Consider the following 16397-nt stretch of genomic DNA (forward strand, 5'->3'; position numbering starts at 1 on the left):
CCCACAGAGGGCTGCCTGCCAAGGGCATCTATAGGGAAGGCAAGAGCCAACTCCCTCCTTCTCTGCCCCCTTCCCTCTCCCCCTACACGCATGCACACACACACACACACACATACACATGTGCACACACACACACCCTAGGGTCTTCCCCACCATAAGAAACTGAGAACTGTAGTTGAACAGTCCCACATCTGGGTACCAGGGTAAGAGTAAAAGAAGCACCAGCATTTTTATCCCTGTATTTGAAGACAGTGATGCATTCCGATTGTTTAAACAATATATAGCAACCGAATTACCTGGAAATGGATAAGCCTTCTTACAATTCATAGTAATCCTGGTACAAGCAACAGCAATAAAGTTCTGAAAACTGCTTTGGTGGAAAATTCCGCACTGAGAAAGGTAAGACTGTAGGGTATTAGCTCTTCATTTATTTGATTCACAATCCACTTTAAGCAGCTAATGGAAGTGGTGGGGCCTCAGCTTTAGAAAAATACACACTCCTGATGAATTCCATAAGTCTTGTATATGATTTCAGGCCATTCAAGGACCTCCTGAAATCCCCACCAGCTTAAATATTTCTAAAAGAAAAAAAGGTTTCAGGAGTATGATCCCATAAAAAACTCAATATTTTTATATCCACAGAGAAAAGTAGATACTAAGTAGAGAAATTCTTTATGACATTTGACATAAATTACATTACTAAAAAATCAATACTGTATGTCAAGTTTACATTTTTCCTCCTTGGGGGCCATAAATTCTTTGACATTGATCTCATTCACAATAAGCATGGATACTGGTCTTCTCTGTGAAATATTCAGACAAACAGGCCTTTCCCTTGTCTGTCCTCCACCCAGAGGGTCAATATGCTTCTTGACTGGAATGGCTCCACACTGTGGTCCCAAAGACAGGTTGCTATCCCAGGAAATGGGAAAAGTTTGGAAACCTTTTTAGGAAAATCCATAGATGGTGTTCGGATTTCCACCCTGCTGTACACAGTCACATAAGTGTCAACCACGACAGCCGCTAGTCAATGACATTACAATCCAGGAGAAGGGGCAGCCTTGCTCTGCCTGTTGCCTTCATTTCCACACTAAAGACGGCATTTCTAAGACTGGGGCGCACTTCGCCCCAGTTTCCTTTAGCTTTCCAAGTGCTCCTTTCTCTCTTCTTTTTTATCTCCCTTCTCCCTTTCCGAATTGAATCAAAGTCAAGTGCAAATCCAAGCTCTGTCTGTTAGTAGCAGGGTCTTCTCAAGTATCTCACTTCTCGAAGCATTCACTTTCCTCATCTGTAAGAGAGGGAACATCTAGCCTACAGGGTTGTTATGAAAATCAAATTTGTGACATATGATAAGTTGTCAGCAGAATGCATGAACCACAGAAGGACTTCAGCAAATGTTAGCTCCTCTGCCTTTATAATTATCACATTTGTAAAATTAATAAAAAATATACATAATCAAGTATTAACTAAAAAATATGACCACAATAACAATGCTTTCAAATTTGGCTTTTGACCACATAGATCTGAAACTTTATTACAAAGATGCTTTTAGAAACAGTGTATTTTCTATTATTTACTATAGCAATAGATATGTAAATGTTATAAAATGCCAGTGGGGTGAAAGACAGTAAACGAATTAATATTTCTTTTTTTTTATGCTTTAATGAAAGAGTCCAAATATAGGTCTGGTAAGTCTTGCTTATTTTTATTAAAGACTACCTTGGTTCCTAGATTAACATAGAGATTTAAAAGATTAATTGGTATTACTGAAATGTAAATAGTTGTTCTTATTAAGAAGTATTACAGGCAAGTAACGTAGAAAAAAACTAAAGATCAACAGAGTTCATTTTTTTTTTTGTTCTTCCGAATGTAAACAGAGATCAAGTCCTTAATGTCCTGCTTTGACCTTCCCTCTGGCAAGTACTTGCCCAGCAAGCCTTAGAATAATGCAGATGCGAAGGGGAGTGTTTCACAGACCTCACCTCTAGGACTACACAGTTACCTGCCCAGCTCTGTGCTCCTAGGACCCACACAGAAAGTAAAAGAATTGCTTCATCTAAATGCCAGTTTCTAGTCCAGATCTCCAGAGGAGAGTTTAGAAGAACCTTCATCGAGCTCTAGAATGATCCCAGCGCTTTTGAAAGGATGTGTAAATAACCTAACAGCAAAAGTGTGAAAGGAGATTCGAAGAAAGCTAGAAGCCAGTGGCAATTTTAGAAACCTTTAAAAATGATTGGCCTATCAGGGGCTCCTGGGTGACTCAGGTCATGATCCCAGGACCCTGAGATCCAGTCTGAACTCCCTGCTCAGCGGGGAGTCTCCTTCTCCCTCTGCCCCTCTCCCCTGCTCCTGCTCCTGGCTTGCTCTCTCAAAAATAAACTTTCAAAAAAATGACTGGCCTATCCTCCGAGCTCTTTAGAACATACATCTAACAGGAAAGGAAAACAAAGAAATGCGGAAAGTGGGTTAAGGACTATTCCATCATTCTCTGGTTTAACTATTAGAACCCATGTTTCTAAATTACAAACTCCTGATTAACTATTAACCATTTATACATATAAAGAGAAAAGGCAGTCCCTCTCTGTCTCCTGCCCCAGTCTTCTGCTTAGAAGTCCCACTTGCCACGTCAGAGAGAATCATTTGTGCAAGGAGAGAAGAGAAGAGGGAAGAAGGACAGAGGAGAGAGGCAGGAGAGTGGGAGAGAGCACTAGGTTTCCTGGCAGAGTTTTCAAAAAGTGCCTGTCCTGGAAGGGAAGGGGGAGAGGGAGGGAGGGGAAAAAGGCAGGTATGTAGAAACAATTTAAAGTTGCTGATCAAAAATCACCTTTAAAAAAAATTACCATCTTCCAAAAACCCTGAATATGATTTAGCTTTTTTAAGCCGCCTAAATATCAGACAGTTATCCACTTGCTTTAACAGCACCCTTTGAAAAATGCAATGTCTCTGTAAACTGCAGACTTCCCTGGCTCGCACACTAGTGTGAATTAGTTAGGAGTCAGCTGCCTCCTAACACCTTCCCTAGATCATCTGCAAGGGTAGAACAACGATGGGCCATCATCTGTGAATGGCTCTTTATGCCTGTACTTTACATAACTTAATCCATAGAATCCTCGAAACAGGTGCTAAAGGATTATTAAGCCATTTTACATAAGGAAATCAAGCTCAGAAAGGAAGAGAAACTTTCCCGGGATGCTATGTCTTGGTAATAGATGGGGCTGGGATTTGAATCCCAAGGTCTGCTTACTAAGGGAAGGACTGGAAAAGAGCAGAGCCCTGTGACACAGGTAGTAAACACAAAGAAGCTGCGTGAAGAGCAATCCTGGTGGTTTTCCAGCTTGCCTGTGGCATTCCTTACACTCCACCGTGCCTTGAAGCACGCATGGGCTTTAGCCCCCAACACCCAGAACTCGAGGTGGTATCTATCAGAGCTGTTGGCATAAGCCGCCCAGTTCCAAATGACAAAGTCCTGACTTGTACACAACGACAAAACAGGCTTTGTGTAGGCTTTTGTGCAGGCGTGGGAACCATCCCACAACTGAGAACCTGATCTCTTCAGAAAGTGGGAACCCTGTGCATGAGAGCAAAGCAGAAAGTATATGCAATGTCCCTAGAACAGGAGGTGAGCCCAACCCCTCAAATTTATGAAATGGATCTTGGAGTAAATAGTCCCCTCGCTCCTTTTTAAAAGTTTGTTTGTCTGTTTATTCATTTATTTAATCTCTACCCCCTGCTGTGGGGCTCGAACTCAGCACCTCGAGATCAAGAGACACACTCCTCCAGCTGAGCCAGCCAGGCACCCCCACCCCCCCACCTTTTTGAGACCAGTTTACAAAAACCCAGAAGATTTCAAAAGCCATCTCCAGGCCTACCCAAATTACACGCATTCACTCTTCAGCTTCTTTGTAGAATACGGTAAAGTCTCAAGACAAATGGGAATGGGTGATTCAATCATTCTGTGGACGAAATTCTCTTAAAGTTCCTAATAACAAGCAGAGGGGGAAGAATTCGTGGAACAAGCAAGCAACATCTGCTTTTATCTAATCATGCTCCTTGCTAGGAGCACGTGCTTATTACGTATTATGAGCCAACTGCATACACAGCTGCAGAGGACTGCCCATCCCAACACAGAATCACCAGTTATGACATGAAACTTCATCAGGATCTAACACAAATTTTACTCGCTTTTATATATCATTAATCCACAAAGAAAAACTTTTACTGCTATGCGCAACTAGAAGCACCTTTGTTGATAAGGTACGTACAAATAAGCAAGATGAAAGCGTTCACCCTAAAAAGGCACCTGTTAACTGGTGAGGGCTTTAAGAGCATTGCTTTGTTAGTTCTCTCACCACTGTGAATTATTTGTTCACGCAGGGGAGGAAAAATTTTCCTCGGCTCTCTTAGGATCCCTGGCTGGGTCTGAAAATTAAACAGACAAAGATAACCGAAGAAAAACATACAAATTTTACTAAATTTGTGCATGTACAAGGGAGCCCTCACAAGAGAATAAAGAAACAAAGAAGTGGCCAGAGCAGGAAGCTTTTATACCTTTTAGTCAAAGAAACAGTACTTTGTGAAAGACATAGGGGTTTGGGCTAGGAGTAATCCAACTAGAACTAGATTGTCTTCACCTTCCTTAACTAGGAAGATAAGGGGGAGTTTAACAAGGTTTGTTTGTTCCTCTGGTGTCTTCTCTGGGCAGATAAGAGTCTGTTGTCAGGAAAAGGGGAATTTATTTCCTGCCTTGAGGCAGAAAAGTGAGAGTGTTTTCCATGTTTACTGCTCCTTAATTGCTTTTAGCTCAAAATAATTCCTCTGTCAAAGCGACATGTTTTTGGGGGACAGCCTGGTTTTCCTTATCAGTAAGCCAATGGGGCATTTCCCTAGTTGTGAAGGTCTCCAGTGATTCAAAAAGTCCAATTCCTGGGGCACCTGGATGGCACAGAGGTTAAGCATCTGCCTTCGGCTCAGGGCGTGATCCTGGCGTTATGGGATCGAGCCCCACATCAGGCTCCTCTGCTATGAGCCTGCTTCTTCCTCTCCCACTCCCCCTGCTTGTGTTCCCTCTCTTGCTGGCTGTCTCTATCTCTGTCAAATAAATAAATAAAATCTTAAAAAAAAAAACAAAAAACAAAAAGTCCAATTCCTGGGCAGTCCAGTGCTGAATCTCTGATGGGAACCATCTGAGAGATTTAGTCCTCACTAGTATCATCATCTTCAAGCCTACATTCTTACTTCTCCCAAATTTATCGATACAGGTTTGATCACTAGGTTAGTAATGAATGGCTCAGCAAGAGCCATTCTTGCCTTTTCCTTCTTGTATATCTTTATAAAGTTCAGCATTCATAATAGCTGGTACTCAAGCACATTTCTGACAGAACTGCTTACAGCGGATATTACACTTTTGATTTCCGTAATGAGAAACTGTCTTGATCTCTTGGTGATATCCTCTAACTTGAAGCACCTATGTTCTAATTCACCTGGGATCCATGGAGCTCCTGAAATTGCATGTAACATTTTGGGGGTGTTTTCATTTTTCTGGAGATAGAGTCAATAGTTTTTATTACATTTTCAAGGAAGATAGTAAAGAAAATAAGATTAGTCCACACCATTATAATCTTGTAAAGAAAAATAAATAAATACAAAATCTAATTGGCCTTTAACTTATTAGCTGCGACCCATGGCAACGCACACAACCTTTCTAACACCTTAGTTTCTTTTTCTATAAAATGGGGATAATAATAGCAGCCACCTTATAATGGCACACAAGGTAATTTGCTACTAAGGACAACTCTACAGAAGGGATAAAATACACTTTAAAATTTCAAAAAATTAAAAAAACAGAAATTACTTCACTTAGGAAAGAGAGCAGCTCAAAGAGAAGAGCCCTCATATGGGCAGCTATTATTTGGGGAGGTATTTGCCACTTCTAGAAGGGGCTGCTGAGTGGCTGAAAGTCTGGATGTGCTTTTAACAGAATCAGAGATTGGGAAGACAAGGATAAGAATCAGTGCCACCAAAGTGGTAGGGAAACCAATACTGCTTCCCTCTCTTTGCTTTGGGACCTGCAAAACCTACAACCTAATCATAAGTGTGAATCTTAAGTAGGCAAAATCACCTGGTTGGAGCTCAGTTTTGAAATATATCAATACCTAAAGTGATTTTGGTTTGCAAGTGGCAGGAAAAAAATTCTCTCTTATATCAACCATCTTCTACTTCAGATTACTTCTGCAAAGTAGAAGTACAATGTCCAGCACATAATCAAAAGTAGCCAGGCATACAGGAAGACATAACAGCATGAACGAAAACTGGGAGAAACAAGAGACAACAGAACAGACCCACATGGGCTTTAGAATATGGGAGGGAACAGAGACTATAAAACAACTATGCCTGCCATGCTCAAGACAGATTTTTTTTTTAAAAGATTTATTTATTTTAGAGAGAGAGCGAGAGAGAGAACAGGGAGAGGAGCAGAAGGACAGGGAGATACTCTCAAGCAGACTCCCCGCTGAGCACAGAGCTCAACTCAGGGCTCCATCTCACAACCCTGAGTTTGTGACCTGAGCCAAAACCAAGTCAGACGCTCAACCAACTGAGCCACCCAGGTGCCCCCAAGATAGATTTTTTTATATTGAGAGTTTTGATACATAACTGGAATTTACAATAATGAGCCAAATGAGAATTTTAGAATTTAAAAAGTAATTCAGAATGGGTAGGCTTAACAGACTAAACACAATTAAAGAGATGGTAAATTAAAACATATACCAAAAGAAAATAACCAAGATGAAACAAGTAAAAGTCAGAAGGTAACAGACACAGAAGATACAATGAAAAGATCTAATATACACATAATGGGTGTGCCAGAAAGAAAGATGAAAAGAATGAGGGAAAAGCGATATTTGAAGAGACAGTGGATGAAAAGTTTACAAAACCAATGAAAGAAGTCCTATTACACCAAGCAGGTTTTTAAAAAATCCACAAATAGCTGGATCATAATAAAACTAGAAAACCCTGAGGGTTGCCAGAGGGGAGGGGGTGGGGGATGGGGTAACTAGGTGATGGGCATTAGGGAAGGCACGTGATGTGATGACCACTGGGTGTTTTATGCAACTGATGAATCACTGAACTCTACCTCTGAAACTAATAATACACTGTATGTTACTTAATTGAATTTAAGTAAAATAAATTTAAAAAAAAACTGCAGAAAACAAAAATCAAAGAGAAAACCTTAAAGGCAGCTGGAGAAAAAGGCATATTATCTACAAAGGAATAATAATTCAGAGTGACAGTTTACTCCTCAAAAAAAAATAGTAAATCATTAGACAATAGACAAATTAACTGTCAGCCATTCAAAACAACAATATCCTTCAAGAATGAAAACAGAACAAATACATTTTCAGGCATAAAAGACAAAATTTCTCAGAAGCAGGCTCTCACTAAGGGAAACAAGAAAAGGGCTTTTTTTTTTTCAGACAATAGAAAAATGATTTCAAAAAAAACACAGAAATGGAAGAAAGTACAACAAAAACTATAAACATATGTGGAAATGTAACTGAATACAGACTTAAAAATAGTAATTATATGTTTTCATGTTGAAATATGTAAGAATTAAAATATACTAAAACAATGGTATACGAGTTGGGGGTGGGGGGGTGGTAAATGGAGTTAAAGTTTTCCAAGGTCCCTGTGTTATCTGAGAAAAAATTAAAAGTACCAATTTTTAAAAAATTAAATAAAATGAAAGTACCAATGAACAATATACTTTGATAAATTAAGAATGCATTATAATCTCCAGAGTAGTCACTAAAAGAACAGTGAAATGAATACAAAATTTCTAGCTAATAGAGGGTTGAAAATGTAATTTTTTTTAATGAAAAAAAAATCCCATAGCCTAACAAAAGGGAAGAAAAATTAAAAATAGAGCAGATAGGGAAAAAAAAGAGAAAGCACTAGTAAGATACTAGAGTTAAACCCAAGTCACATGTATATTGACTAAATAATCCAATTAGGAGGCAAAAATTTTCAAGCTGGATTAGGGAAAAAAATCAACTCTGTTATTTATAAAAGACACATCTAAAATATCACCGTATGTCCTACAGATATGAAAAATGAGATTATTAACAAATTTATGCCAATATATTTGAAAATCTATATGAAAAAGATAAATCCTAGAAATAGCTAATTAAACTGACAATAAAAGAAAACTTTAAATTATTTGAAATACCATTCAACAAACCTACAAATAAAAGTTCAAGGCTAGCTAGACTTCCTCACCAGTGAATTTTGCCAAACAATATCAGGATGAAATAATACTACTATCACACAAACTCTTCTAGAAAATTGAACAGAGTGAGCTCTCTCCAACTTTTTTTTTTAAGATTTATTTATTCATTTGAGAGAGAGAGAGAGGAGAGCACAGGGGGGAAGGGCAGGGGGAGAGGGAGAGAGTCTCAAGCCAACTCTGCTGAGAGTGAAGCCCCAGGAGGGGTTGGATCTCACTACCAGAGATCATGACCTGAGCTGAAACCAAAAGTCTGATGCTTAACGAACTGTGCCACCCAGATGCCCCTCTCCAACTTAATTAAGGCCAGTATAATCTTGATACCAAATTTCACAAAGAAAAAGTACAATCCAATGCTACTAATTTAAAAGGATGCAAAATTCCTAAATAAAAGATTAGCAAGTGGGGGAGCCTGGATACAAGGTCAATATGAAAAAAATAACTATATGTCTAGAGGTCAGCAAAAATGGATTGGAAAATGAAATTTTAGGGGCGCCTGGGTGGCACAGCGGTTAAGCATCTGCCTTCGGCTCAGGGCGTGATCCCGGCGTTCTGGGATTGAGCCCCACATCAGGCTCTTCCGCTATGAGCCTGCTTCTTCCTCTCCCACTCCCCCTGCTTGTGTTCCCTCTCTCGCTGGCTGTCTCTATCTCTGTCGAATAAATAAATAAAATCTTTAAAAAAAAAAAAAAAAAGAAAGAAAATGAAATTTTAGAGAGAATTTTTTTTTAAGTAGGCTCCATACCCAGTGTGGAGCCCAACATGGGGCTTGAACTCAACCCCTGAGATCAAGACCTGAGCTAAGATCAAGAATCAGAAGCCCAACCAACTGAGCCACCCAGGCATCCTAGATATTTATTTCCTTTTTCTAAGGATTTTACTTATTTATTTGAGACAGAGTGGGGTAAGGAGCAGAGGGAGAGGAACAAGTTGACTTGGCACTGAGCACAGAGCCTGACTTGGGGCTGGATCCCATGACCCTGAGATCATGACCTGAGCTGAAACTAAGAGTCAATGCTCAACCGACTGAGCCACCCAGGCACCCCCAGGTGCCCTAGAAAATGAAATTTTAAAAAGATAAAACATACAGTAGAGTGAAAAAATATGAAATATCTAGGAACAAATCTAATAAGATATGTGTAAACCCTCTACACAGAGAACTATGAAACATCATTGAGAGAAATTTTAGCAGATCTAAATAAATAGAGGAACAGCCCATGTTCATGGACCAGAAGACTTGATATTATAAAGATAACAATCTTGCCCAAATTTATTTACAGACTCAATGCAATTGCAATCAAAATCCCAACAGTTTAAGTCTTTGTTGCTGCTACGGTTTTGTTTTGTTTTGGTGGAACTTTAATAAGTTGATTCTAAAATGCTGTGTAAATGTAAAAGACAAAGATAGTGAGAAACTCTTAAAGGACAGAAAACAAGATAAGAATACTTGATCAAATGAATGTGAACTCTTATGATAAAACTACAGTGTGATACTGGTGCAAGAATATTCTAATAAAGAAAAGGAATAGGCTAGAGTGCCCAAAACAAATCAATTGTCATATATCTGGACACCTGATTTATGGCCAAGGTAGCCCTACAGAGCAGTGGCAACAGATTAACCAATAAATCATGCTGGGGCAACTGGATGTCCACACAAACTTTTTAAAAATAAAACATGACCCCTATCTCACACAATATGCAAAAATTAATTCCCAGTGAATTGTAAATATACATTTAGGGGTTAATACTGAAAAGTTTCTAGAAGATTATAGATTTATAACCTCAGTCTAGAAAAAGACTTACTGAACAGGACACAATAAAACGTTAACCATAAAGGAAATGGAACCTATAAAGAATTCGGACCTTAAAATTAAGTGAGAAATTACTCTCTCCTTAAGAGAGTAAATAGGCAGGCAAGCAACAGAATGAAGATTTTGCCACACATATAACCAACTATGAACTCATCTCTAGAATATATTTAAAAATAACGATAATCAGTAAGAAAAAGATAAATGAAACAATTGAAAAGTGGGCAAGAGACTTGAACAAGCACGTCAGAACAAGCATTTCAAACAGCCAATTAACATGAAAAGGTGCTCAACCTCATTAGTCAGGAAAAAGCAAATGAACTCCGCAATATTACTAGAAAACCACCAGAATGGCTACAATTACAAAGACTGATGATGTTGGCAAGGATATGGAGCAAGGGAAATTCCCACATGCTGCTGGTGGGAGTATACTGCTACAACTACTCTGGAAAACAGTTTGATATCATCTGCTGAAGTGGATACACATAACCTATGAGCTAGTAATTCCTCTCCTGGGTACAGACCAAATAGAAATGTATGCCCATAGGCACCAGGAACACACACAAGAAAGATCATAGCTACCTTGCCTTTAATGCCCCCAAAAAGATCATTCAAAGAGCCACCAACAATCCAGTGGACAAATATGAACAAATGACGGTGGTATACTTGAGTGATAGTTTTCCATACAGCACAGAAAAATAAACTACAGCCAGAAACAACATTCATACATATCACAACCACAATGCTGAGCAAAGAATCCAAACGCATGAACACAGACTCTGATTACATTCATTCCTTGTTCAAAAAACAGGCAAAACCAAAACATGTGTTTAGAGCTATGTTGTCAAAAAAAAAAAAATCTATAAGGAAAAGTAGCAAACTGTTACTAAAAAAACACAAGGATAGTTTTTTGTTGTTTTCTTTTTTACCTTTGGGACAGGGTAGGTAATGATGGGGAGAGGGTTACAAGGAGGAGCTTTTGGGGCAATGTTCTATTTATTATCCTGGTATTAGTTGGAAGGTGTCACTTTGTGAAAAATCACTGTGCTCTGAATCTTTATTTTGTGTACTTTTCTGTATATGTATGAAATCTCAGTTAAAGGGGGTTAAAGAAACAAACCTAATGCATCTACAATAAAAAAAAAAAAAACAACTTCATTGCCTCAGTACCTACGTATATTGCCTGGATTCTGGAGGGAATAGCTTAATTAAAAAAAAAAAAAAGCAAGGGTCTTCACTGTGATGCATTATTTTTTATAGCTTTTACACTGACATCTCACCAAGCATGTGGACCAATGAGCATTCCTGGCCAGGTCTCACTGAGCAGGTTTCCCATTCATCATCTCATCATCATCACCATCCATTTAATGAGTGCACTGGCCCAGGTAAAGCACATTATATAAAGGTCCTGAGCTCTTCCAGAAAATCTCCAACAGTTGACGCCCAACACTTGGTCATGTCTCCTCACAGGCTGATGTTTTTCTTTCTTCAGTTCTCAGCTCAAGTGTCACTTCTTCAGGGAAACTTCCCTTGCCCCCATCCGTGCCCACCCCCTCCGACTAGGGTAACCGACACCATGTTCCTCCCCTTTGCATTAGGACTGGTCACTCTCAGTTTGCTCTCACCTCCCAGATCCATCCCTAGGTGGCTGATCCCTAGGGACTAGATTACCAGGACATCCTGTCCAGCTTGGGTTCCACAGATGATAGACGGTGGCAGAGCTGGCAGGATAGGAGGAGAGAAGTCAGGCATGTCCTCTCCACTTCCTTTTTGCTGTGCTCTCTGTTTCCGGGGGAGCCTGCTTCTCCAGAGGCCCAAGCTCCTCCTGCCTGACTCCAGCTCACAAGGCTTCCAGTAACATCATTCCTGCTGCCTAGAGTGGTAACAGCCCCCACCGCTGGGCCTTTCCCCGGTTCTGGTAACCCTGCCTCCATCTTTCTAAGTTGTCTTTTCACCAGCTCTCTTCATTTGAACTAGGTTTGGTTCTGTTTTCTGCTGGGACCCTGTGGAGTAGCAATTCTATATTAATTTATATGATGATTTTATAAACACTTGTCTTCTCCACAAGGCTGTGAGCTTCATGACGCTGGCACTTCAGACATTGCCAACAAATATTTGTGAAATGATTTAGTAAGCTAATGAATGCATGAAGGAACTCATGTTAGGATCAAAATATGCTTTACATAGTACAAGGATTTCTAAAATGCTCCTGCTACATTTAACGTGGCATCAATCTATCAGAGCAGACATTTTTCCTCTTTCAGTTGAAAAAAAGCCTTTGTTGGCAGGAATATGTTTACTCATGATAACAATTTCAATTATTCTAGCAATAAGTGCAATAGTTAATGATTTTTCAATTAAAAAGACAACTTTATCTTTCTGAAGTATCAATAATGAGATTCCTGGTGGACTGTGGTTAGTTATAGCTCTGAGTGAGTAGGAAAATAATAAAAATATTAACTCGGAAAAGAACGCTCTGCATCTCTGATTTTTTCCTAACCTATTGCATACGACTCTAGAAAAGAAATACTATTTAGTAGTTACACAGTGTAGGATGGTTAGCTCCAGGCAGGAAATGTTCTTTGTTAATACAATAAACTACCTACTTTACCTTGTTGTTTAAGGCTTAAAGAAGGACAATCTGGGCTGATCCCAGTATCAGATATGCAAGCTACATATTAGTGTACATAGTTAGACAACTTCTACAAAATGAACTGGAAAATTCTAATTCTAGGCCACTAATCAGAATTTCCAGAACAGGGTCTGGAGCTCTGCGTATTGCCTTCTCTTTTATGGCAGAAAAAGTGTAGAAAAGTCAGGTTAGGTATAGGCGACATGTTATATTAGCAAGATTCTTTAAACACATATATGCCATAAAATGTGTCACTTGAATTTTAATCTAGAGAAAACTAGTCCGTAAACTACAATCGCACTAAATACATACCATATCAAAAATTTTTAGTTAATAGCACAGCATTTTGAAAGCAACAATTTGGCTAGCATGCAAGCTCCCAGAGGTTGATATAGTTTGGACTCTGAAGTTCATCTCTTTTCTGGTTAAACCTCTATTTCTTCTGCTAACTTCGTTGTAAGAAGTATCCCAGTTCTCTTCATTCTAACCACCATGGAGAGGGGAAGGTCCAATTTCTCTAGTATGGTATGAGTTCAAGATTATTTGGAACCTCTCAGCAAGCAAACTAGTTAGTTAATAACCAACACCTTTCTCATATGGCACTACTTGGGATATGGGTCTGATTTTACAATCCTGAAACGACAGGGCATGGTTTTAGTAATAGTTTCATTATTAATAATACCTTGTGAGAGGATTCGGCTAAGTGATTGAGTTAAAATAGTTAAAATGCAGTTACACTGCTAATTCTTTTTACAACCAGATAACTTGCTTCATTATGTCTAATTACGTGCAACAACAACAACAAAAATCCTTTTTCATTCTCTTCAGTCATAACTAATAAAGGAAATGACCACACCAGCCTCTTAGTGATTGCTTCCCTGGAAACAAAAGGGCATTTTATACCTGATCCTAACACCATCAGTAAACAGAATGAAGTAAAAATCAACCGTCCTCTCCCTCACTTGCCCATATACAAAGCGATATTTTTTAAGGGGGATGGGAAGGGGGGTCAGGGAGAAGTACTGCATCAATTCCTAAAGGCTGCTCCCCCCATCTCCTTTCTCATCAACATCACCCACTTAGGGGGCGCCCGGTACTCGAAGGGCCCCCTAGCCTGACAGGGTCAGAGAAGAATCATCTCTTTGACAGACTGAAAAATCCTGACCTGATGCCTTCCACGCACCCAAGTGGGGCGGGCCGCCCAGCCCCGGGGGACCGGGCGGTGTCCCGGGTGCCCGCAGCCCAGGGCCGCGGGCGGCGCCGCAGAGCTGCCGGCCCCCTCCCGCACAGACGGGCCGCCGCTCCTTACCCGCCAGTCCGCCGCCGCCGCCTCCATCGCCCGCGTGCCCCTTCCTCCGCTGCAGGATGAAGTAGGGGTTGGCCCTCTCGGTGATCCACAGCGCGTTAGCCAGCAGCACCTCTTCGGGGTTCACCCACATGTTCCCGGGCGCCGCGGGCGGACACACAATGGGGCGACGGGTCGGGTCCTGCACACACCGGCGCGCACGGGCGCGCACTCCCGGGCACACGCGCGCCCTCCCGCCCGCTAGGTGCGGCGGCGGAGAGCGACTTCAGCAGCCGGCCGCCCGCGGCGCCCGGGCCCCAACAAAGCCCCCGCGGGAGGCCCGGGAGGACGGCGAGGACGCGGGCGCGGCGAGCAGCATCGTCCCCACGGCGGCGCCGCCCCCCGCGAGCCCGCGGCCGCAGACGCCCAGGCCCGCCACCCGCAGCCCGGCTTCGGCCCACGGCGGCGCGAGCAGCGGGAGGAGGAGGAGGAGGGAGCGGTGGCGCTCAGTCCCGGGAGCCGGGTCCGCGGCGAGAGGTGCTGGGGCGGCAGGAGCGCACACGGCCCCGCGGCGAGGACCGAGCTGGGCTGGGGCGCGGCTGCTCCCGCGGCACCGAGCGGAGCTCCGGGCCGCCTCGGTCTCTAGCTGCTCCGCGCCCTGGAGGCCACGGGGCGGTTAACACTCCGCGTCGGGGCCACTCGCGCACGCAGCGAAGCCCGGCTCGCCGCTGGAAGGACGCTCCGGACGCTGCGAATGAATGACGCGAGCGCGGCTCACTGGGAGCGGGCCCGGGTGACAACAGTTTCCGCGGACGCGGCTCCTCGGCGGGTTCCGAGCGCTGAGCCCAGTTGCTGCGGCCGGCTTGGGGGCAACCTTCTGGGGACCGTGGGCCAAGCTGTCGGCCCCACACCCATTTCAGCAGAGAGGACGCTGCCAGCCTCGGTGGGGGTGTGTGTGTGCGTGTGTTTGCTGTGTGTTTATGGTTGACGCTCTGCAGGCTAGCGCCACCCCTCTTCCCAGGAAATAAGTGTTTCAAGGTTCCAGACTAGGAGCTAGATACCCGGTCGGAAGTGGACGCAGCCAATGGTTGTCCGTGTTTTTGTTTCCTGCATCCCTAGGGCAAGTCATGCGCTAAACTTGTCATCGCCTATAACCCCTCCCCCTCTCCATTGCATTGTAATTAAAGTGGCCCAGCTAAGTGCATTACATCACTTCTTTCCTTGACCTGTGGGGCATGAGCAATAGCGAAGTTGGAAGCAGCCCAAGAGCTTAGGCCAACTAATTCACACTACAGCTGTTCCTATTTCAGGCATTTGGAGATCCGAGGACCGGGCACAGCAGAATTCAGGGATTTATTCACACTTATTAGATGGATTTTTTTAAAAAATTGTTTTTAATCATTGAAATCAGAGACACACAAAGGCCCCCTTTATCCTTAAACGGTTTGGCGTTCCCCCAATACTTCAAGCCTCTTGGGATCACAGCCAATCTACCTATGTATCTGATTACCTTTTTTCACCTCTTTTTTACACCGGGGAGATCTGCAGACAGCCAGATCAGCAAAAAGAGGCTCTACTTCCCAGATAATGGGAATTTACCAAGCTCTGCTTTGTTGTGGACATCCTAGAGACTTCTTCCTTTCCAAATAAGCAAAGCAAACCATTCTCAAAGCAAACGAGACTTTCTAGTGTGGACTTAAGCATTTTACTTCTGTAGCTCTCATTTGAACTGCTGAATTCCTTCAAATGGCAAAGTGAATGCATCCCAGCCATTTTAATGAGACTGCCTCCGTGCCTGTCGGTTTCTAGTCAGCGAGCTCTCAAGGAACGGAAGTCTCTCTTTGCCTTATCACATTGACTGACCTTCTGCCTCTTCAGGAAACATTTTAGACCTCCAGGTATTTGTGGAAACCTCACGTATTTAACACAGACTCAAAAATGTCATTTGGCATCTTTGGCACAGTGCCTTTAGTCACAGAATCTATTGCAAGTCAAGCACAATAAACATTAAGATTGCAAATCATACATATGTAAAAATCTAATAATAATATATTTATATAACTGAATATTTTCGAAGGGTTCATGAATATTCCTTCATTTTATGTAATTAGCATTTTTTAAAACTCCACTAAGTACCTTCATATTGTCTTTTTTTTTTTTAAAGATTTCATTTATTTATTTGAGGTGGGGGGCACACAGGGAGAGGGAGAAGCAGACTCCCAGCTGAGCAGAGACCAGACACCCTGAGATCATGACCCCAGCCTTAGGCAGATGCTTAACCAACTGAGCCACCCAGGCGCCACCCCCCTTTCATATTGTCTTTTAGAGTGTCCTTGTCCTACTGCTCAAAGTTGTGGCTTGAGAGCTCTACCATAACCCCAAAGTGTGATT

General features: G+C 42.0%; 1 protein-coding gene across 1 annotated transcript in view; it reads right to left on the minus strand.

The window, feature by feature from the left end:
- TBC1D9 (TBC1 domain family member 9) overlaps nt 1-15081 on the minus strand; it is a 109108-nt gene extending 94027 nt beyond the window's left edge. The window contains exon 1 of the mRNA XM_026499388.4: nt 14031-15081. Within this exon, the coding sequence (XP_026355173.1) occupies nt 14031-14160 (130 nt within the window). The 5' untranslated portion in view covers nt 14161-15081. The remainder of the gene's footprint in view (nt 1-14030) is intronic.
- Nucleotides 15082-16397: the final 1316 nt, after the last annotated feature.

The sequence above is a fragment of the Ursus arctos genome, unplaced genomic scaffold, assembly GCF_023065955.2.
Source record: "Ursus arctos isolate Adak ecotype North America unplaced genomic scaffold, UrsArc2.0 scaffold_11, whole genome shotgun sequence".
NCBI classification, from domain to species: Eukaryota; Metazoa; Chordata; class Mammalia; order Carnivora; family Ursidae; genus Ursus; species Ursus arctos.